This window comes from Ammospiza nelsoni, chromosome 20 (assembly GCF_027579445.1).
Source record: "Ammospiza nelsoni isolate bAmmNel1 chromosome 20, bAmmNel1.pri, whole genome shotgun sequence".
In the NCBI taxonomy this organism is placed as follows: Eukaryota; Metazoa; Chordata; class Aves; order Passeriformes; family Passerellidae; genus Ammospiza; species Ammospiza nelsoni.
Window position 1 is genome coordinate 11,262,371 of NC_080652.1, and position 21,830 is coordinate 11,284,200.

General features: G+C 45.8%; 1 protein-coding gene across 1 annotated transcript; it reads left to right on the forward strand.

The window, feature by feature from the left end:
• The first annotated feature begins 5,713 nt into the window (after window positions 1-5,713).
• GOLGA1 (golgin A1) lies at window positions 5,714-21,561 on the forward strand. The gene is made up of 23 exons (XM_059486373.1): window positions 5,714-5,753; window positions 6,081-6,389; window positions 7,759-7,849; window positions 9,131-9,205; window positions 9,693-9,790; window positions 10,291-10,323; window positions 10,851-10,979; window positions 11,235-11,404; window positions 11,775-11,886; window positions 12,010-12,105; window positions 12,317-12,442; window positions 13,297-13,392; window positions 13,815-13,910; window positions 14,169-14,321; window positions 14,553-14,648; window positions 15,366-15,455; window positions 16,107-16,209; window positions 16,477-16,634; window positions 16,796-16,957; window positions 17,435-17,494; window positions 18,021-18,185; window positions 18,369-18,455; window positions 19,277-21,561. Exons 2-23 carry the CDS (start codon window positions 6,255-6,257, stop codon window positions 19,355-19,357), a joined length of 2,412 nt encoding a protein of 803 aa, XP_059342356.1. The 5' UTR covers window positions 5,714-5,753; window positions 6,081-6,254; the 3' UTR covers window positions 19,358-21,561.
• The last annotated feature ends 269 nt before the right edge of the window (window positions 21,562-21,830 follow it).

The following is a 21,830-nucleotide window of genomic DNA, read 5'->3' on the forward strand; positions in this document are numbered from 1 at the left end:
CATTCTGTATGGGGTCAATTTTGTAAGCAGAAGTTTTCATGTCTTTTAAATGTTAAACTAAAGAATCACAAGAAGTTTATTTCTGGTCTTGTGGCTGTCAACCACATTTCCAACAGCTGATCCTAAGCATAGAAGTATTATTGGTTACCTTTAGCCCACATTTGTGGAAATCCTTTATTTTTATACAATTTTAAGAAATTGGAAAGAAAAAAAAAACAACAGAAAAAACCCAATATTTTATCCCCAAAGAGTTTGGATTTGAAATGGTAAAGATGGAACCACACAGTGCAAACCAACAATAGCAATAACACAGATTCCTTCATAACAAATATATTTTTTCAGTCTTAGGCAAGCGAGGAAACAAAACTGTGGGCAATTAAGTTGCATTTGGAGCAGTGTTTTGAAGTGAATTTGTAAAGATACTTAGAGCTCCCTATAAGTTTGATGCAGCAGTTTTCTGTTTGAGCTGTGTACTGCTGGCCAAGGACCTGGCTGGGCAGGGGGTCAACAGTGAACCAACTGCAAACCCTGAAGGTCAGCCCCCACCTCTCACTGGCATGTGGGGCATCCTGCCACAGCAGGAGGGGGCATTCTTCAGTTTGAGGTACTGTGTGGATGGAATGTGTGGCTCCCACAGCATGAGCAGTCCCCGGCGGAGCTGAGAGGATGTCCTGCACAGTGCTGTGCCTGTCCCTCGTGTGTCTGACCCTGCTGTGCACAGCCCCAGAGAGGTGCTGATGTCCCCTTGCAGGTGAGGCCAGCTGAGAGCTGCCAGAGCCCCCCGGATGTTTTGCATGCCCCCCCATGCTCAGTCCTGCCCTCTGGAGCTGCCAGGGGCTGGAACTTGGCAGCACCGTCACTCCCCAGCCAAGAGCTCGGCTGCATGGGTGTCTGCAGGAGGACAGTGGCCTTTGGGAAGGGGCTGGCTGGAGAAGCCTCTTGTGGCTGCTGGGAGAGGGCTGGCTGCCTCATTTGGGACTGCTCTGCCTGCCCTGCAGAGCTGGAGGAGCTCTGGCAGCTCCTGGCAGTGCAGGGGGAGCAAGGATGAGGGAATGGAGATACTTTAAACTATGAAATGGAAAAGTCAATTGTCACTGTTGTTCTGTGGGCTGATAGAAGTGAGAGGACAAGTCTAATCAGTGCTTTTTGTTTAACCCCAGCCATGCCTCTGTGCTTAGGTGGAAACAGTGCAGAACTTGATGACTGTTGCAGGGTCGTGGCAGTCCTGGGTGCAGAGCATCACCCAGGGTGTGGTGTGGTCAGCCAGAGCAGCCTGGTGGATCCATTCAGCTGAGGGAGCACAGTGTGGAACAGCAGGAACGCTGCAGTGTAGCTGGGGAGTTTGCATGAAGGTTCTTTGTAGCTGGGCTGAAGCTTGCACCATCCATTCTTTATTTCCCAAGTGTACAAAATCCTGTGAATGCTTTGTTTGTCCTAAGCAGTCGTGAAGCTGGTACATTGAGACCCCCCTTGGTGCTGCTCTTTGGACTCTGGCAGGACTTCCTTTGCCAGGCTGTGGAGTCTGTTGTGATGAGTGTGTGTTGGTGTGTGCATGTGTGTGCTCGGCGTTTGTGTGTGTATGTACAGTACACATGCATCTACTGCCTGGTGTAAATTGTAAATATGTATTTATGTACAGGTACTTGTATATGTATTAAAAAGAATGAACCACTACGATGTCTATATACAAAATTTATATATACACACATACGCCATGTTGGGTGGAATCCACAAGGTGCTGCAGATCATTTGTGGTTGTACTAAAGGTCATGGCTCTTCTGCCACTGTAATTTGCTGTTTCCAGGGACTTACCCTTGGGCCTTGAAGTAATTGATAACTGATTCCAGGTACAGGAGCCCTCAGTTAGCCAAGGGAATGGGTATCCCTGCATGTTACAGTGATAAGATCCATGTATTACTGTGAAGCTGATCCTGCCTGGTAGGAGGTCCCCAGTTGCTAAAACGTGGGATTGTATGTGGAGGCTAAAGATGCAGGAAGCCTTTGATGCAGCAGCAAGTGAGAGACAGGTTATCTGTTGCCCTGCCTGCTGTTCCTCTACCAGCAGCGTTCAGCTTGCATGGAAAAAGGGAATTGAGTTTTCCCCAGCTCACTGCCTTCCAACCAAATGCTTTTGCTTTGCTTTAGCTTTTGCTTTGATGAAGCTATTCCTTTTTTGGTTCCATCTCTATGGAAAAGAAAAGAGTATGCTGTTTCCAAGCATAGGAGTGATGATGATGATGATTCCACTCGTGTGGGCTGGTGAAGCTCTGGGACATTGCTTGTGAACTGACTGGGAAAGCCTTGGTGGTCCTCACCTTTGTTTAGGCTGAAGTGGGGAGTCCCTGCTTGTGACCTGAGGGGCTTCTACCATTTGCAGCCCTTCAAGGAAGTTGTGTTTGCTTTTTGCCAAGGTAGATCTCATCAGAGAAGAATGCACTTTTTAAAAGAAGAAGCTGGAATGTAGGAGGAGAATATAGGCCTTAAAAATTAGTTCAGAAGCTGAACTTAGCAGCAATGACTGTTCTAGTGAAAAATTAGTTTTTGAGGTTCCTAATTCTCCTCTTACCCGCTGATCTTTGTTAGAAGGTCCAGTGCTGGGACGTTCAAAGATAAAGATTTCACTCCTGTTGTGTTGGGAGGAGTGTGGAATTGTACTGTGGAAGCAGAGGGCTCATACCCTCTGTCTGCTCTAGCTGTAGCTAGGATGAGTGTCTGCTCTTGGATTTTGAGCCAGCCCCTTCTTTCCCACCCAAAGAACTGCATTCAATATGAAAATGTTGATATTTTCCCCTCCAAGTAAAAGCTTGTCTTGTTTGAACTAAGTCATTCTGAACTTGTGCTACTGTGTGCTCTGTGCTATGGTCGTAGGTACCTCTCGGTGTATGCTTGTGTGTACTGAAGAAAATCTGGTTTTGTATCTCGCAGTCCTCAGTGTGGAAGCCAAGCAAAGACTGAACCATTTTTAAGTGAGAAGAGAACAAATCCTTTTCTTCTCAGGCCTGATGCCTTCCCTCTTGTCTCGCTCTCCCTTTCTCCATGTATCTTTATTGCTTATATTAGCGGAGAAGACTTGCCAGCACCAGGCAATGCCAAATTAAAGGGGTGAATTCTGCATGTGAAACATTGAGAGGACAAGGTGAACTGGACCAGCTGTGTCCTTACAGGACTGCTCCTGCCTGGCTCCCTACTCCCTGCATGTGGTGTGCTCAGATGAATCCTGCTCCCACAGTAGGTTTGTGCTCCTGCTCAAATTGGCTTTGGAACATCTTGCCAAAGTTACTGCTGTTGCCTTTTTTTTCCCCTTTGACTTCTCAAAATAACAGTGTCAGGGCAATGCAGGGTTATGAGTCTTTAATGCTTTGGTTTTTCATTCCTCTTGGGATGTGATGTGTCATTTTGCTTTGTGCACCAGCTAAATGGAGCACTGACTTCTGTGAGCTGCACAAACAGGACTTGCACCCTGGAGTGCTTTCTTGAGAAGTTTCAGGACCTTTCTTTGAGTAGTTCATCAAAATACTGTCTGTCAAGTCATGACTGACTAAACCCCTCAAGACTTGTTCCCCAGGGGGATGTGCAGAGATGTCTTTAAAGGATCATAGGAAATAGATGGGGGCAACAGGAAATCTGGCTTCAATTAATCATCTTCAGAAGTTACAATTTGAGTATCTCTGGTCAGGCTTCTCCCCTCAGGATGGGATGGAAGTGCTGTTCCATAGCCCACCCCTGGCTTCAGTTAGGAAGCACCTCCTCTGCCTCACTGCCTCCCGTGTCCTGTAACCATGCTGTGCTGCAAGTCTGCTCTTCCCAAAGCTAAAAATCTTGGAATCTGTCCGAACAAGTGTTTTGTCTTGAGGTTTCTTTTGTAAAAGCTTTACCTGTGTTCAGTTCCTCAGTAACTGTCGGTGAGTGCAGCTCAGTCAGTGGTGCAGCAGCGGCCGAGCCTCCCTCACTCCTGGTGGTGTTGGGGGCTGCTCCTGGGGCTGAGGGAGCTCTGCAGGCAGGAACACTTACATGAACAAGGAAAAAATTAATACAGAGAGCTGAAAACTGCTCTGTGCGCCTCGTAAGGTCAGACTGGACAGAGCAGCTGGGGCAGAGATCTGCAGAGCAGATGATACTGCTGAAGGGGCTCTCCCGTATTTGTAACGTTGGACTTTAGAGCAATACTGATCTGTGACCAAATGTATTTAGGTGCTTTGAAGATCAATAGGAATCTGCTCACTAGAGCAGATGATACACATAACTGCTTCAGATTTAGGAGTGCCAGCCACTTTTGTTTTCCTGTCTAAACCATTGCCAAGACTGAGGAGAGTTAGTTCAGGATTTCTGAATCTGACATTTTTTGGGATTAAGGACTGTCTCTGTATTGTGCCCAGAGGCACGCACAGGTGTTTTGTTCCTGGTTTGATTCCCGCTGGGAGCAGACCCCAGCACAGCTGGCTGGCCTGCAGGAGCCCCAGAGCAGAACAGATCTCACCAGCCCTCCTTCCAGAGCAAACCCTGCTGGGAGGATCTGCCCCCTCACGGATGGCTTTGGCACGTGTTGGTGATGGTTCTGCCATTGAACTGGTTTGTTGGGAGCAGGATTCTGCCTCATGCAGGCTGAAAAGCACAAGTGGCTTCTGCCCTGGGCCCGGCCCAGCGAGAAGAGGAGGGGAGCGCAGGTGGGAGCGTTCTGGGAATGCAGAGGGACCGTGCCTCGGGCAGCCCAGCTGCGGAGGCACACGGAGCGTTTTGCCTCTCTGAGAATCAAATTATTTATTACCAAAAGTAATTTTATAGTGAATTGGTTTAAAGTTATTTTACAGCTGTGTGCCTGTATATCGTATTTTGGTAAAAACGGATATTTTCCTTAAAATATATAGAGATATATAAATAAACTTTTTTTGGAGCAAATGGACTTTTTTGCAAGGGATGTGTAATCGCCAAAGCTGTGTGATGCCAGAAGCGACTCTGCCGTTCGGGGAGGGAAGGAGCGTGTTTGTTACTGCTGGACACTGCGGGGAGGAGCGAACCGCGATGGAGCCGGGCCCTGCCGCCTGTCCCGCTCCGGCCGGGCACCACCGACCGGCGCCAGCCCCGCGTCCCGCCCGTCACCGCCTTTCCAGAGACTTTGGAGCAGATTTCCGTTCGCTTTTGTCCCCGCCGCGCCGGGGCCGCTCCCGCCCGGTGTTCGCGGTTGTGCCGTGTCCGAGCCGTTCTCTGTCCCTGTCCCAGCCGCCGCCCCGGCCCCGCCGGCGGACTGTGCTGTCAATAAACTGTGATAAACGCTCGTACCGAGGCGCCTGCTCCGCTCCGGACGGGGACTGCGGGAGGGAGGAGTGGGACTAAAGGACGAGCCGGGCCGGGAGGAGCGGGGCTGAGGGACGAGCCGGGCCGGGAGAGGAGCGGGAGGAGCGGGGGCGGAGCTCGGTTAGGGGGCGGGGCTCGGGCTGAGGGCGGAGCGGCGCTGAGGGAGGAGCTCGGTCGGAGGGCGGAGCGGGGCCGGGGGCGGAGCTCGGTCGGAGGGCGGAGCGGGGCCGGGGGCGGAGCGGGGCCGGGGGCGGAGCGGGGCCGGGGGCGGAGCGGGGCCGGGGGCGGAGCGGGGCCGGGGGCGGAGCGGGGCCGGGGGCGGAGCGGGGCCGGGGGCGGAGCGGGGCCGGGGGCGGAGCGGGGCCGGCGCCGCTTCCGCCCCGCGCGGCGCTTCCGGGTCGGCGGTGTCCGGGGCAGCGGCGGCGGCCGCGGGACCGGCGAGGCTCGGCCGGGCATGGGCGGTGAGGAGCGAGGGGACGGGGGACCGGGAGAGGAGGGGGCAGCCGGGCCAGGGCAGCGGGGGAGCGGCGGTGACAGGCCTCGGTGCCTCGGAGCCGAGCAGCCTCCGCGGGCCGGGCTGGGCTGGGCTGAGGGGACCCGCCCGCTCCCCGGGCCCCGGCCCCGCCGCCGTTTGGGGCCGTTGGTTTGGGGCTTTAACGGATTCTGCTCCGGGAGACCCGATTTTTAACGTGCTGTAACAGATGCGATGTTAAAAGGCTTTCTGTTCCCTTTAAATGATCCATGCCGGTGGGATTTTGGTGTGGAACCCATTTCTGTCTGATTTGCAGGTGCTGCCAGGCCTTGAGGGCTTCAGTGGCGCTGGAGATGCAGTAAACCAGTGCATGAGGCTCAGAATTCAGTCTCAGCGTTTGGAAGCTTTAGACCCGAGTGTCAGCGTATTGAACGTTGGCGGTCGTGGCTTTCCAAAGGCCCTGGATATTTCAGGGCTGTAGAGCAGTAAAATGTTTGCCAAATTGAAGAAGAAGATTGCGGAGGAGGCGGCGGTGGCTCCCCGGCCCGGAGGAAATGCCCGCATGCCCAGGTCTGTCAGCAAGGAATCGATCACGTCTGTGGGAGCAGACTCCGGAGACGACTTTGTGAGTTACGCCTTGCTTTGAAATCTCCTTTCTCTGACAGTATTTTTATTGCGGTTTTGCAGACAAGCATTTAAAGTCTAGTGTGTGATTTGAAAACGTGATGTGGTGTCTTTGTAAGTGTATCTCCTAATGCATAAATGTATCATTAGCTTGAGTGAAATTAAATATTGAAGAGAAAAGGTTTGTTAAGCATAGTAGTTGCCAGGAGTCTTTCATTCCCACGTAAACAGTTTTCATTTTACCTCTGGGCTTCCTGGTAGCCTTCCTACCTGAGACATTGTATATGTCTCTGCTGAAAACGTGTGCAGTGTTGTTGCACTCAAAACCACTTTAGTTCCTCTCTTTCACGATAAAACATTGTTTACACCAGCGGTGAAGTTCCAGGAGTGCATGGGTTAAGTGAGACCCTGGAATGCTCTGGCACCTCTGCCCTGCATGGCTGTCTGTCACATTTCTGAAAGCCTGGATTAGGGCAGTGTCACCCCACTGCTGGAGCCAGCAGGACCCACTGCACAGCCAGCAGCAAGTCTCTGCTGTCTGCAGAGTGAAGAGCTTGTTTATACAGTTGAGCTTTAAGTAATTTTTTTTGAAGCTCAGCTGAAATTTCAGTTGTGTTAAGCAGGAGGTTGGAGCTCCTAATGTTTAAATACATGTTGTAGTGAAAATATATTAGTCTTGTGATTTTCTGAGGCTGTTTTTTCTTTTGCACTTAGGAAAGTCTCATGTAGAAATTCTTTTTGCCGTCTTGCAAGTTTGTAGAACAGCAAACAAATAATGAATTGGCAAAACAACATAATGAAATAATGAAATGGCAAAACAAGTGGTCTTCAGAAAACCTCCAAGAGTTTATCAATATTCATTTAACTGCTCTTGCTGTTGACTTTTATGGAGCAAAACTCACCAGAGGAGTCGTAAGTCAGTTATGCAGCAGATTTTGTGTGGACAAATTGCTGCATCAGGGCTTCAGTGAGTTTATCCCATGTGAAAAGCGTTACCGCTTCTCTTGTAATTTGATTTTCAGGACTCTCTGTTTGACCTTTGCTGGTGCCTGTGCTGTGGAGCCTGATTTCCTGCCCCTCAGTGATTCCTCTGCCCCATCTCCTCAGTGGCAGTTTGGACACTCAGGTCCCAGCCCCAGCTCCTTCCCAAGCTCTGTGCTCTGGGGAGCAGGCAGCCTGGCACTAGTGAGCCTTGCTGGTTTTCTCCTTCAGCATTTTTAACACATTCTGCTGTGCTAGTACAATTTTCCCCTCTATGGGAAAAACAAGTGCTGTCCCTAGGCAGGAGAATGTTTTATCCCAGACTAAATGTATGGCAGGATCACTTTTTCTGAATTTTGTAAGTTACAGAGTGTTGCTTTTCTCCCAAGGCTTCTGATGGAAGCAGCTCCAGAGAGGATCTTTCATCCCAGTTGTTAAGAAGAAATGAACAAATTAGAAAACTGGAGGTGAAGCTATCTGGTATGTGCCCTGATACATATAAAACTTGTTAGTATAGGAAATGTTTTCCCTTGAATTTACATGGTTTAATTTATTAAAAGTCCATGGCGTTAGGGTCTTTTGAAGATTGATTGACAAGAAGGGAGCATCCAGCATCATTAATTTTTTATGAAGGCAACTGATTTGCTGATTTCAACAATTTGCTGATTTAGGTGATTGCTTGGAACAGCTGGGATAGCTTTCTGTCCCATGTTTCAAACAGCATCTGTCCTCACTTGTGTGTATGGTTTGTTTCTGATAGGGGCTGAGCTTTCTGACAGTAACACAGTACCATCCTTAAAGAAGTGGGCTTGGAAATGAAGAAGAAACAAAGAATTCAACATGAAACAGTCCTGAGGGTTTTTTCTTTCTAATTCCTTGTTCTGTAAAGCTGTAGTGGAGGCTGGCACTACTCCCCGTCCCTGTTGTAGGGAAGGGACCAGGACTGGGCTGAACTGTGTTACACTGCTGCTTCCCAAAGCTCATGGGAGGCTTGAAAAATTAGGGAAGGTTACAGCCAGATAAAGATTATTTTGATTATTTTATTTTGGAGACTTATCGGGCTTCAGTTCAAGAAAATATAGGGTTCAAAAATTATTTCACATGGAATTCAAAAGGCCCAAATGCTCATCTGCTTGCACAACATAAACTTAGAAGTGCTGGCTGGGACTTAATACAAGAGAGGGAGGCTCTGGGTATCAGGAGTCTCATGCAGGCAGCCAGCCAGTGAGTAAATCCTCTTCTCCGTTGTACAGGAACCTCTCCAGGGTGTGTGCACGCTCTGTTTTGGTTCATATTCCCTCCTGTGGCAGTTGTGCTGAGCGAGGGTGAGGGCAGTGCTGTGGGACTGCAGATGGATGCAGTGGCCATGAATTAACCCTTCCCTGCAGCCTGCAGTGCCAGACACCTTTCCTGAGCAGAGGGAAATGTGTCACTGTTCTGGGATGAAGTAAAAAGGGAGGGACAGTTGTTGATTCTCTGGTTCTGCTCTTGTCTGTGTGACTGACACCCCTGGGACAGGCCCTTCTGTTTGTGCCCACCCTGTGGACAGTACAGAGCTATTTGCTTGTGTTCATTGTTGTGGTCACCCAATTCCTTAGCAGGAATGATTTTCTGATTGAGAAAATCATTGTCATTTGCCGCTCATCCTTTTTTCTTTTCTTTTTTTTTTTTTCTTTTCTTTTTTATTTTTGTGTTACCCTAAAAATGTCCTTCCCAAATGTCTGTCCATTCCTGGTCTGTTCTTCTCCCTCCTCACACAAGATTATGCTGATCAGATCCGAAATCTGCAGAAGATAAAAGAGAAGCTTGAAAATGCATTAGAAAAGCATCAGGATTGTACGTATTTTTCTTTTTTTCCCTTTTTGTTCAGCTCAGTTGAAAATTGTGGTTGGAAGGAAAGAGGTTTGGTGTGCAGGTGTGCTGATGATTTCCTTTCAAACTGTGCACCTCTGTAGTGTGAACAATTAGAACACAAGTTCTTACCTTATTTACAGCATAAAAAGCAGCAGCAGTGTGTTGAATGAAGTTGTTATTACACTCCGTCTGCCAAATTTGGGGCTCACATGCAGGAAAGACCTTTTGGAAACCTGCAGCTTTGTTCTGATCCAGCAAGGAGCAGTATCCCTGTCTGCTGTTAGCTTTGGCCCTTTGCCAGCCTGCAAGCAGCATGAGGGAATGAGTAGCACAGCGCTAGTGCTACAGTCAAGACGGGGCTAATTACTTGCAGAAGAAGCTCTTTAAAGTTTATTTATAACTTACAGGAAAGTGAGAAGTAATTTTAAAAGATGAGCTTTTAATATAGCTGGTGGTTCTCTGTTGGTAGCCTCCATGAGGAAGTTTCAGGAGCAGAATGAAGCTCATCAGGCCAGTCGAGCCAAGATGGCTGAAGGAATGGCTTTGGCCTTGGAAAAAAAGGACAAGGTAAGAAAACTTGAGCAGGATCTTAGACTCTCATGACCCTGATATTTTAAGTAGGTGTTACTATTAATTAAAGTAATTGTTCAGCCCTGTGTGTGAGCGTGCCAGCGCTAAGGGAAGGAGGGAGTGCTGAGCTCAGTGCCAGGAATGGTGCAGGACTTGTCACTGCTCAGACTGGTTTTAACAAGAGCCCACAGAAATTCCTAATGAAAGGTTGAGCTTGTGCTTGGATAAGATTCAATGGCAGTAGGCCTGTTGTCACATTTATTTCACTTGCATAAAACTTATATATTCAGCTAGCATGAATGATTCCTCAGCCTTTATTCAAGCGCTGGCTGTTACTGTGCTGCTGCTGGTTATTTTTTAATCATTACCAAAGCTTAGTATCTGCTAGCAGTACAAATTCTTCTTTTTCTTTTTTTTTTTAACCATAATTGCTGTCCTTGAAAGTCTGCAAATAGCTTTTGATATCTTTTTTTCTCCTTTCTTTCTTTCTTGTTCAGGAGTGGATGGAAAAACTCGCTCAAGTTGAAAAGGTAATTAACCTTGGATGTTTTTCTCAGGGGGTGTATTGTAGCTCTGTGTGTATTTGCAAACACCATCCTGCACACTTCCAGCTCTATCAGAACTTGACTCTGTTCAGCCCTTTTTATTATTTGGTCTTTGTTCAGTGGGAGAGGCCAATCATATGCTTTTTGTTACCAGCCCAAATGCTTGGGGAGGTCTTTCTGGATTTATTTGATTTATTTTTCAGCAGGGAAGTAAAGAACGATGGGTTGTGATGGGAAAGTTGTCCTTCTGTAAGGTGGAACATAGTCCATTTTTAAGAGTTCAGTTTAGATGGTCACTGGTGGCATTGTAATGAATTCAGATTTCTTTGGTTTTTTTTGGAGTTTGGTAATTTTCACTGTCACATGAATCTGAAAGGATTTCTAGTTCTGTATGGAGCACCACTGGGAGCTGTATAGCTGCAAGACAAGATTTCTTTCTCAGAAAGTTTACCTGATCTCCCATTAACTTGACATGAGCATACGGATATCCTTTGGTTCTGTTCATTTATCAGGAAAAAAAAGTGCTTCAAACACAGTTACAAGAAATGAGGGAGCAGAGTTTGAACCTTTTCCAAAAACGAGATGAAATCGATGAACTGGAGGGCTTTCAGCAGCAGGAAATTGCCAAAGTTAAACACATGGTAAGAATATTTTCAACTTTTTATTTCCTAAATTTTTTACCAGGATATTAAGTTAGCGGTAGCCCAGCATACATTTTGTCAGCCTTTGTGCTTGTACACCGGTTTGGTTAGTGTCAAAATCCTAACAGTAGGTACTGAACACAATATTACATAGTCTGTTATCTCACTTAATTCAGCCCCAGGCAGGTTTCAGTGAAAAGGTTTATCAGTGTTACTGGTCACCTGTAATGCCCAAGATGATGCTCTAATGTTCAGCTTTTGAAAAAGGAAGAGTGTCTGAGCAGAGCGGAGCAGGAGCTGGAGGCGCGGGCGCAGGAGCTGAGCCGGGCGGGAGCGGAGCTGCAGGAGGCCAGGGCCGAGGCCTCGGCGCTCAGCAGGGACCTGCAGGACTTGCAGCAGCAGCTGCTGCAGCTGCAGGCTCACAGGTATGGAGCTGGGCGTCTCGCAGGAGCAGTGGTTGTGTTTCTCCTGTATTTTTACTTCATGCTCGCTTTGTGTCTTTGGAAGAGTTTATATATGTAGTGAGCTGACTGAATCTTTGCCTCTGCTGTGGCCATGGGGATGTAAATGCCAAGCCAATGATAGTAATACTTTTTTTGTAAATTATTTCTTTTTTTCATAGTTTGAATGCTTAACTGTCACTTTTATTTGAAAATGTGTAATCAAGCAGTGATTTATGATGGTGACTGGTTTTAGGTTTTTGTTGATGGCCATTTTCATAAGCAGCAGAATTATCTGCTAAAGATTATTTTCCTGGAATGGTATGTCACTTGTTTTTATTCTCTTTCTGTGAAGAGATGAACTAATGACAGCTGAGACAAATGCAGAAAATAAGATCACTGCTCTGGAGTTAAGAGAACAGGAGCTACAAACTGTCATTCAGCAGCTTTCTGTAGACTTGCAAAATGTAAGTTTGAGCCAAGTGAGATTTGATTCAAAGAGCTCCATGTCTGCAGAAGTTAGATTAGATATCAGTTATGTGGTGTTGGAAATTTAATTTTCAAAGTAAGTAATTTCTCAATATGTTTAGGCTCGAGTGGCTGGTTCTGGTTGTGAGAAGAGACTGGAAATGTTACAAGTGGAGCATGAATCTCTGAAGGTGGAATATGAGCAGGAGAAGCAAAAGGTGAGGTGCTTTCAGATGCACATGCTGCTCCTGGTGTGCACATTTGGGTAATGTACACCTTTGTGTACTTGGTGTCCAGAAAGTGTTCCAGGGTCAAATTGTCTTTTTAAATAGGACTTTGCTTTCTATTGGCATTTCCAAAAGTCAAACCACAACAGATCAGCTGGAAGCTTCATTACAAAAAAGATTCTGTGATTTCTCATTCTCACAGATGACTTTTGAACTTGCTGAGAGAGATAGACATACAGAACAGCTGCAGGAAAAGGTGTCTTCCCTGGAAAAAAAGCTAGAAAGAAATCTCTCAGGAGATGAGCATGTGCAGGAGCTGCTCAAAGAGGTAATTACACAGTTAAAGGCTGCTTGGAGGTACAGTATTAGTGAGTTTGTTTTGGGTTTTTAGGTCTTACATTACATCTCAACCCATGCAGAGAAAGCTGCTGATGTCACACAGCACATTTGTCCTGGCAGTGTGTTTTGGCACACTGTGCTGGGCAGGACATGGGGGTGGCTGCACTGAGCCTGTTTGTGTAGGTCCTGCACAGATGTCTGTGCTGGCCTTTCTGCACTGTCTGTTTGGGCACTGCATCTGAGTGCTTAGAAGGAAGAAAGCAGCTTTCTGCCATCCCCACAGGCGATGGGACAATTTGGGAGTTTTTCTAGTTAATCCTCACAAGCACAGTGAATGCTTTTCCTTGTTCTTTGGCAAGGCATGGGGCAGGGAGGGGAACTGTTTGCACACAGGTGTGCAAACAGAATGTTGTATGCTCAAAACCTCAGCCTCAGGAGTGCTAAAGAACAGCTGAAAACAGAAACTTAGCTGTGGTTAATCCCCTTTCTCTCATTGCTTCTGATCTCTTTCTCAAGCGCTGATGCTCCTGCTCAGAATCAGCCTGGAGCAATGTTTTCCCAGCTGGGTCTTGGGGATGTTTGCTTTTCTCTGGTCAGGGTGCCTACAGTTACATCACCCCTCTGTTGCTGTGACAAAAGAACTTGGCTTAGTAAACTCAAGGCAGTTTAAAGTTATCTAGAGATATTAAAACATTCTGTCCCATTTTAGTTTGACCTTAAATAAATTAAATAAAATAAATTAAATAAAATAAATTAAATAAAAAGGAAAATTTTTATTACCCCCCACCAACTTATGTCTTTGTCCATCCTTGCTCATGTTCTTCACCTCAATGTAACCTTCAGAAAGCTGCTCTTGAGCAGAGGCTGGAGGAGAGCAGGCAGCAGGTATTGACAGACAGGACACAGCACAGCCAGGCTCTGAACCAGCTGGAAACACAGGTGAGCAGTTTCTAATTTCACCACAGATTCCCACTCTTTTCATCCTCTGTGCCCTACTCCCCTCACTGCACTCCCTGCCCAAGGTGAGACTGCACATTTAATCACATTTAGTCTTGAAAGGATAATAATTGATCAGTGTCTCTGGGTATCTCCCCACTTCATGGGTGGAGGAGGGCCTAGAGGTGAACGCAGAGGTTTTGTGCATCTCCTCCCTGTAGTGAGAAACAAATAACTCAGGTGCAAGCAGTGCTGTGGTGAAGAATTTCTAAAACCTGCATGTGTCAAATAGGCAGCCTCTCTATCTCTGTGGCTTCAGGGATTTAATGTTTACCTTCCCCTCCTGGGCCACTCTGTATTATGCAAACTTTTTAAATAACATAGTTGCCAGTGGATAAGGAATTTAATTAATGGTGTAATTTTAGAATAAAGAACTGGAAGAGAAACTACGGATCGCAACAGAAACACTGAAAAAGCGTAAAGAAGCAGCTACAGACCAGGATCTGAAGATCCAGAAGCTGGTGAGTATCCTGCATGTTTCACTGACCAGTAACAGATCAGTCCACAGCATCCCCAGAGACAATCACTTCTCTGTTTTGTTATTCAAGTGTTTGTTTTCTTGCTGTTTGTCTGCTGAACTCTGGTCTGTGAGTACATGACACTGCTGCCAAAGGAATAGTGTTCCTCAGTTTGAGAGTGTCTCATGGAATGGTGTCTCATCTTGTCAGAATGATGTCAAAATACCATTCTGTTAATGTGGTTTTCTTTATTCTCTTAAGAAAACTGATCTAGAGGAGGAAAGAAAACAACTGCAGCAACAGATTTTAAGTGAAAAACATCAGTATGATGAGAAAGTTACTGGGCTGGAGTCTCAGCTTGCTACTCTTGAAAAAGCTTGGGAATTGGATAAAACAACAACTCAGCACAGGATTGTAAGTACAGAAACTGTCTGGTGGGTTGTGAGAGTCTTCACAACATGATTTTAACACAGCTTGTAGAGCTTGCTTGTTGTCTGAATGTTTTTATTCAGCACTCCTGGCATTATAATAGAAGATATCATACTTTGAGGCATTAAATATGAGCAAAATATTAGATGCATTTAATTGTTTAAACAGAGCATTATAATAATTGTATTGTGTATTTAAACACTCTTTATTTTACAGAGCCAATTGGAAAAGGAAAATGAAAACCTCGAGAGAAGCAAAGAAGAGTATGAGAGTTCATTAAAACAACAAGAGTGTGAACTGAACAGGCTAAAGGTAAGGGCTGGACTGGTACTGGCATTGTCTTGGGACAGAGCTGAGGCTGGGGAGCAGCAAACACCACTGTGGGTTACATTCAGTGCTTGGAGGCCTCTTCTGTTCAGGTTGCAGGTCCTTGGAGCTGTAAATCATCTCTGGTACTCAGCAGAAATGTGTTTGAGAAGCATTACAAAGGGATGGCCCTTTTCTGAACCAGAATGGTTGGGTCTGCCTCAATCAGGCAGAAATAATACATTCCCATATTGTCAGGGATGTGAAGAGCTTGGAAATCGTGTTAGCAGTGGTGAATACAGAATGGTTCAACATCAGATTCCACTCAGAGTGTTCAAACCAAAAAGTTAAAAATCACATTAGTTGGGTGTTTACAGTTTATCTAATTTTGACTGTGATTTAGATTAGTTGAAATTTTTTTCATAGTTACTCCTGGATGCACAATTGAAATAAAGATCTGTTGTAGCAAGGAGCTACTTCTTTTTAATAGATACTTCAAGCTGAAAGATCTTGTAAGCATTGGGTTTGTTTGGGTTCTTACATCAGTTCTGTGCTGCTCTTGCATATGCAGAGAGCAGCAGTCAGTAAAACACACCTAACTCATTTGGAAAATGTAGTGTGTCAGAACACTTTAATTGTAGTCCTAGTAGACTTGGGGTTAAAGATGAGAGACTGACTTGATTTAATTGTCTCACATAACCTCTCAATAATTCTGGTTTGCAGAATGAGATGAGCAGCAGAGAAACTGTCAGTGTGGAAATTGCCAAAGCATTGGAAGACGCAAGGAAACAGAGAGAGGAGTTACAACAGCAGGTTGGTTAATAATGACTGTTTTCAAATGTATTTGAGACATCCCAACCTTTCAAAGAGGAGACTAGGTTTGGATTTATTTATTCTAACATTCAAGACCCTTGGTCAGAATCGTATCCACAGCATGTGAGGCAGCAGTGGATCTGGGTTCCTCTGGAGCAGAGCAGTGGTAAAATTGTACATTCCCTTACAGGGAGGAGCTTGTATCCAGTACCAAATGTCAGTTCTAGAAAGTCTTGTTTTGCTCTTCCTGTATAAAAAATAGTGGATGATGTGAGCTTCTGTTTGCTTAAAGTAGGAACTGTCAACTGAGCGAGTTGGACTGGAGTTAGTCCCATCTTTTGGTTTCTTTATTCTTCTGGGACTGCTATGGATCTGTGCTTGCTGGGCCAGATCTGTGCAGAAGGGGTTTAAGGCCAGCTCCTGTTTTGCTCAGGGGCCTTGCAGCTGCCACATGCTGGCTGTGACAATCTGGTGGTGGCACAGAAGCCAGGTGGGGTTTAGCTCTTCCAGCAATGACTTCAGTGCTTGTTCCTGAGGGCAGCATTGTGGAGGTGGTGCCTGCTGGGCCTCTGAAGGATGTTGGATCTTTCAACACCCTCTTCCTGTTTTATATCTTTAATGACTTCTGTTGATTGTTTTCCTGCTTTGAAGGTTTCACAGCTGAATACCCTAATAAAGGAGAAAGACCAGCTGATTGATGAAAAATGTGATCTGCTGCTAAAACAGAAGGAAGAACTGAATCAACTCAGTCAAGGTTAGACCAAATGAGTCTACTGCATCCCAAACAATTTAAGTAGAGCCTCTAGTTCTGGCCTTGCCTGCTAGATTGAAATTTTTCTAGATTTCTCTTTCATATTTAATCTTTTAGCACTTTCAAAATGGTTTATTGTTCACTAACAATTGGACAGTCTCTCTTCTGTCTTTCTGTCCCCTGGCTTTCTGTCTTCATGACAGACCAAATGGATTAGAATCTCCCATCTGATGTGCAGCACTGATACTAAGCAGGTCTCTCCTTTCCCAGACCATGAAGCTGTCTTGCTGCAGGTGCACCAGTTACAGCTGGACATAGAAGCAAGGCAGAGCCAAGCAGTGGAGATAGAGGAAACAGCAAGAAAAGAAATTGATGAGCTGAAGCTGCAGGTACAGGAGTGCCTGTTGGCCAGAGAACATGAGAAAAACGTGAGTACAGTTCAAATCCATTCTCTCGGGAAAAGAGGGAGGTGTGCAGGAGCCCCCCAGTTCTGTCCTGCCTGGACAACCAAAAAGAAGTCTGGCTTTCTCCCTGGGGAGTGTTCTTGGGCTGCAAATGTCATGATATCTCTCCATGTTTATTTTTGTAGGTTTTAGAACTGGAGGAGTCGATGAGGGCCTTGAACAATGAGCATTTGCCTTCTCCAGAAAACTCCGTGGTGGAACAGAACGGAGAGGTGGCAGCTGCAGATGTTGTTCAACTTCAGAAGGATAACAGAGAGCTGGAACAGCAAATTGCTGAGAAAAACAAGGTGAACAGAACCAGCTGGTAGTCTTTCCCCTTTTGATTTGGAAGCCAAGTAGTTGGTGCTGCCCGTGCTGCAGCCTTAAAAGGACAGGCCTGTTCCATTTGAATCCAGTATGTGCTTTTCTCTGGATTGCACAAGTATCTCCCAACCATGAATAAAAACTGCAGTGAGAGCTGCAGGAATCCTGATGTATTTGGGCAGAAAGGTGCACCCAGTGATACTATTTACAGCTTTCCTGCAGAGCCCTCTGAGTGAATTGGGTTCAGTTCCACAGTGCTGTCACATGAAAGCCCAAGTGTCCTGTCACATGGCTGCTGCTGTGTGCAGCTGGCAAGGCAAGGCTCTCAGGTTGCTTCTTCACAGCTGTCAGTGTTGGTTAATTATCATTTCATTCAGTACTTGTTTATCATGGGTTTTTCCAGATACCTGGGGGTCCTGACAGTGAGTACTGTGTTAAACTCTCCTTTGCTGTGCTTACAGATGATAAAGCAACTTCAGCAAAGAATGACAGAACTGAAGAAAACTCTGCAGAAAGAGCTGGTAAGGGTTGTGTGTTTTCAGTCTCTTCAGATGACACTTGCTGGCAGGTACTTGCACTCTTATTCCAAAAGCTTGACTGCTAACTCCCATTGCATCCCTCTGCAATGGTTTATCTCTCCAAGAAAAAAAAAATCAATTTAAAAGAAAATTAACAGAGGTTTTAAAATTGTTGGTTTTGCTCTGATGTTGAAAATTATTCTGAAGAAAGCCCATGTTTGAAAGGTTCAGAGCAGGTTAGTGATAGGAGAAAATTACCTAGGGATAGCTTCCACCATGGAGCCAATTCTGTGCTGGTTTGGGTAATGTACACAGAATGCTGACATCAGCCAGCACCTGTCCTGGGATGTAGGGAGAGCTGGAGACACTTCTCTGCTGTGACCCCATGAAGGATGAGGAGCTGTTGATGCCCAGTTTGTGGGTACAACCCTCTTTAGATATCCTGAACCCAGACCCCTCCCAGTGTCAAGCTAACAGCATCTGCAATGTATTTCTCTTTTTCTTCTGTGGATTTTTTATTTTTCTGTAGAAAATAAGGCCTGACGGTGAGGTACCTGAGCTACGTGCAAATTCTGAAGTGCCTAATGCTTCTGTGACCGTCACCAACAACTCTGACTTGAATGACTCCAGGGAGATAAACTTCGAGTACCTTAAACATGTTGTACTGAAGTTCATGTCCTGCAGGGAGTCTGAGGTAAAGGTGCCACTTACCTTCTCTTTCTACATCTGTCTTTCTCTAGAAATTGCCACCAGTCACCTCCTAAGGACACTTCATGCCAATTCCATAATTTTACAATTAAAAAATGTACAGTGGGGGCAATAAAACAAAATAGCTGACAGCAACGTGTTTGGAACACAACTCTGTGGTTTCTTTCAGGCATTCCATCTCATTAAAGCTGTGTCTGTGTTACTGAATTTTTCACAAGAGGAAGAAAACATGCTCAAAGAAACTCTGGAGTACAAGGTAAGGTGCCATTAGGTGCCATATGTGGTCTCTAATGAGACAATTAAAATTCCTAGATGCTGGGAGATTAGGAGAAGTGTCTTTTTTCCAAATGTTAGGTAGAATAATAAATGTAATTTATTATTAAAATGTTAGCTGACTGTATGCGTGCCAGGAATTGTCCCTTTCAGTGAGGGACATAGCAGCTTTCTGGTGCTCAGAGCCGTTGGAGCACAGCTTTGCCCAGTGGACTTGATCTGAGGGGAGAAGTTGGGAGCTCCTTGCCAAACAGAGTCAGTGTTTAACAGCAGAGCCTAACTCTGCGTTTGTCCTTTTGGCACTGGGCTCAGACACCAAGATCTGTGTCTCCTTTCCATGGGCTGAGATCTGCCTGGCCCTGGCTGTGTGGTGCTTAGGGAATGTTCAACAGTGAGTGCTGCCTCAGCTCCAGGCCCTGCATCATCCCTGCCCACCCAGGGAGTTGGGATGCTCAGTCTGCAGATGAAGAGATTTCCTCACCGTCTGGGTCAGGGAACACTGGTGCTACATTGACTAAAGGCACCGTGTTTAAATGACTAGAGTTCTAATTTGAAATTATTTTAAAGGAATATATGTAAGTATAATCTTCAGTCTTTTTCACCTGTGGCCAGTGGGTGCTGTTCCTTCCAGATCTGATTGTGTGAAGCTGCCTCCCCTTCTTCAGTCTGAAGTCTGGAGCATTCTGAGTTATAAATAGCTCTTTCCATCAAATGATGAGAACATGGCTGTGTCCCATGTCGTTTCTTTTTCACTCCTTGGAGGTGTGAGCCCTGTGTGATGTGTGCTGTGCTGTTGTGTCCTAGATGTCCTGGTTTGGGTCAAAGCCATCCCCCAAAGGCAGCATCCGCCCGTCTATCTCGAGCCCAAGGACTCTGTGGCCTTAAGGGAACCCGAAGGTGGCAGGCAGTATCCAGGCACTTCTTTCTGTGAAAAGAATGCTGAACACACTGCTCCAGGTGTGTCTTAATCACTGTCATTGCAGTATTTTGTACAAGAACTTCTGGCTCTGTTTACAAAATTAATGCTGTGCAAGGAGACATTTTCACTACAGACTGGAACGGCTCTGGGCTGGAGTCGGGAGCAGCTGGGTGTCTGTGCTGGGAGCAGCTCCTCGTGCTCAGCACTCGTGGGTCCCTGGCACCAGAGGGTTCTGAGCACCTCTAGGGCAGCAGGGCTGCCAGCTCAGTCCCTTGGGATGCTGATTCCAGCTGCTGTTCCAGGGTGCTGCAGTCCAGTGACTCTGGGCACAGAAAAGCTGCTTGTCTGGCTGTGGGAAGCCAGCAATGAAAAATGTGTTGGCAGAAGAGTGTTGAGAGTGGGATGGTTTGCAAAGCCTTTCACAGGACAGGAGCAGGAGCTTTAACCAAAAAAGAACTCTGCCTTGCCTTCTAATACTGACATTAACTAATGGTTGGCATTTTTTCATATCACTGTGTAATTTAAGGTGCATTTATCCTGGCCTGCAGCCCTCAAGGCTGCATGTTGATTATTTAATTTGAGAGCACAACTTTAGAGTTGTCTGATTTTACTTTTCTTAAAGAAAAATAATATTTAAAATGGTCTTAATTATAGTACCTAATCCTCAGTCGCCTTTAAAACTAATCCATTAGCCTGTTCCATGGGTTGTTAGCATTGGGAAAAGGGGTAGGAAACCATTTTAAATTTTTAAAGCTGAGTTCCAGGTATTGTAAACCCACACTGAAAAATACCTTTTATTTTAAAAAAATTAAAATCTAGTTACAAAGGGTGAAGAATGCTGGTACTAAACATTTTGATTCATATTTTTTCTTCCAAGTCTGCTAGCAACAAATCCTTATAACCAGGATCTGCCTCTTTGGTTGTGGTTTTCTGTACTTTAAATACTGATGCTTAAAAACTGTTATGAATATGTTAACTGTTAACTCCTGACTATTACAGTAAAAGAAATGCTGCTCATGAGGGGTTTGAGGGCAAAATTCAACTCTTAGTGAACAAGTTGTGGTTCCAGCAGCTTGTTTTCCTAATACAATAAGGACAGGGGACCAAGGTGGCACTTCCTCCCTGAAGCACAGTTTTGCCCAGAGTTATTAACACCACTGCAAAATCTGGATCCAAATGGGAGGCAGCACTGTGTGATTCCTGAAAACTGAGACCTGTTTCCAAAAATCCACACATGTATGGAATTCAGTGAGCATGCTGCAGTTCTGGGAATTCTCTTACAAGTTGATGCTTCTGTTAAATATATTCAGGGCAATTCAAGCTTTCTCCAGTGGAGCTCCAGCAGGAGGTGAATGTGCAGATCCAGAGGATCCAGAGCCTGCTGGTCTCCCAGACAGCCCCTCCCCAGACACAGGAACTCCCAGGGGCTGTCACTGGGCACAGGTGCTGCTCCTCACTTAGAGACAGGTTGGATTTGTCTGAAGTTAAGAAAACCAACAGAATTTTTTGGTACACTAAAGCTTGTCCAAACAGTCTTCAGTAACCAGATTCATGGCACTTCCAGACAGGACAGAGCATGGGAGGGTTCAGCCCTGCTCTGCTGTGAAAATAGACAATCAAAAAGTACATGTATTTCAATTGTTTCTCTGGTGAGATACAGCAGGGTGGAATAACCCTGGGAAGATTTTATTCTGAGATCTTTTCCTTTCTGATGTCCCTTTGCCCTGCCCTGTTTCTGTGGGACCAGGGATCAGGACTCCCTCACTCCCCTGCTCCCTGCTGAATGACTGCTGGGTTTATGCTGATCCTGGCTTCAAAGGTTACTGCTGAACAGCAAGGAAAGCAGGACAGGCAGCCTGGAACGGAGTGACAAAGAAAAATCTTTTGTTATATATTCACTAACAACTTCAGTTTCAGATCCCAAAGCTCATTAAGGATCAACTTACCATAAACTAGTTCTTAAGTGTTGAATTTTTGTTAGGTATCAGAGCAAGACTGGTGTGTATACATGTATTAAAAAGCTAATGCACTTTCCCTTGTCTCAGAACAGTGGTTATACATAATCCTTTCTATCACCATTGGACTTCTTTCCTTCTATGCTGTAAATATGGAGTGTATGATGAAACACTATGAAATTTGTGGTGCAATACATTTTGGATCAAACCCCTAATCTTGATTTCTTTCTTTTTATAGTTCTGGTTATCTCCCCTGGGATGCTATAGCTATTTAAAATTGACTTTTAAACCATGACCCAAACCCTACCTTTGCCCAGGGGGAGGATGGGTGTGCCAGCTGTGCCACCAAGGCCACTCCCAGGGAGTTATGTCACAATGAGTTGTGCCACTGTGCTTCCAAAATCACCTCCCGCCAGGACCAGCTGCTGCTGCACTTTGAGCAGCTGATGGAAGCGAGGACTGGGTGGAGCTGGGGCTCCCCAGG

Excerpts from the sequence above, each read along its gene's own strand:
- GOLGA1 (XM_059486373.1), top strand. The coding sequence starts at position 6,255 with ATGTTTGCCAAATTGAAGAAGAAGATTGCGGAGGAGGCGGCGGTGGCT. Across the intron at positions 16,635-16,795 it reads CCAGAGAACATGAGAAAAAC|GTTTTAGAACTGGAGGAGTC; the intron begins GTGAGTACAGTT and ends TTATTTTTGTAG. Across the intron at positions 18,186-18,368 it reads TGTCCTGCAGGGAGTCTGAG|GCATTCCATCTCATTAAAGC; the intron begins GTAAAGGTGCCA and ends GGTTTCTTTCAG.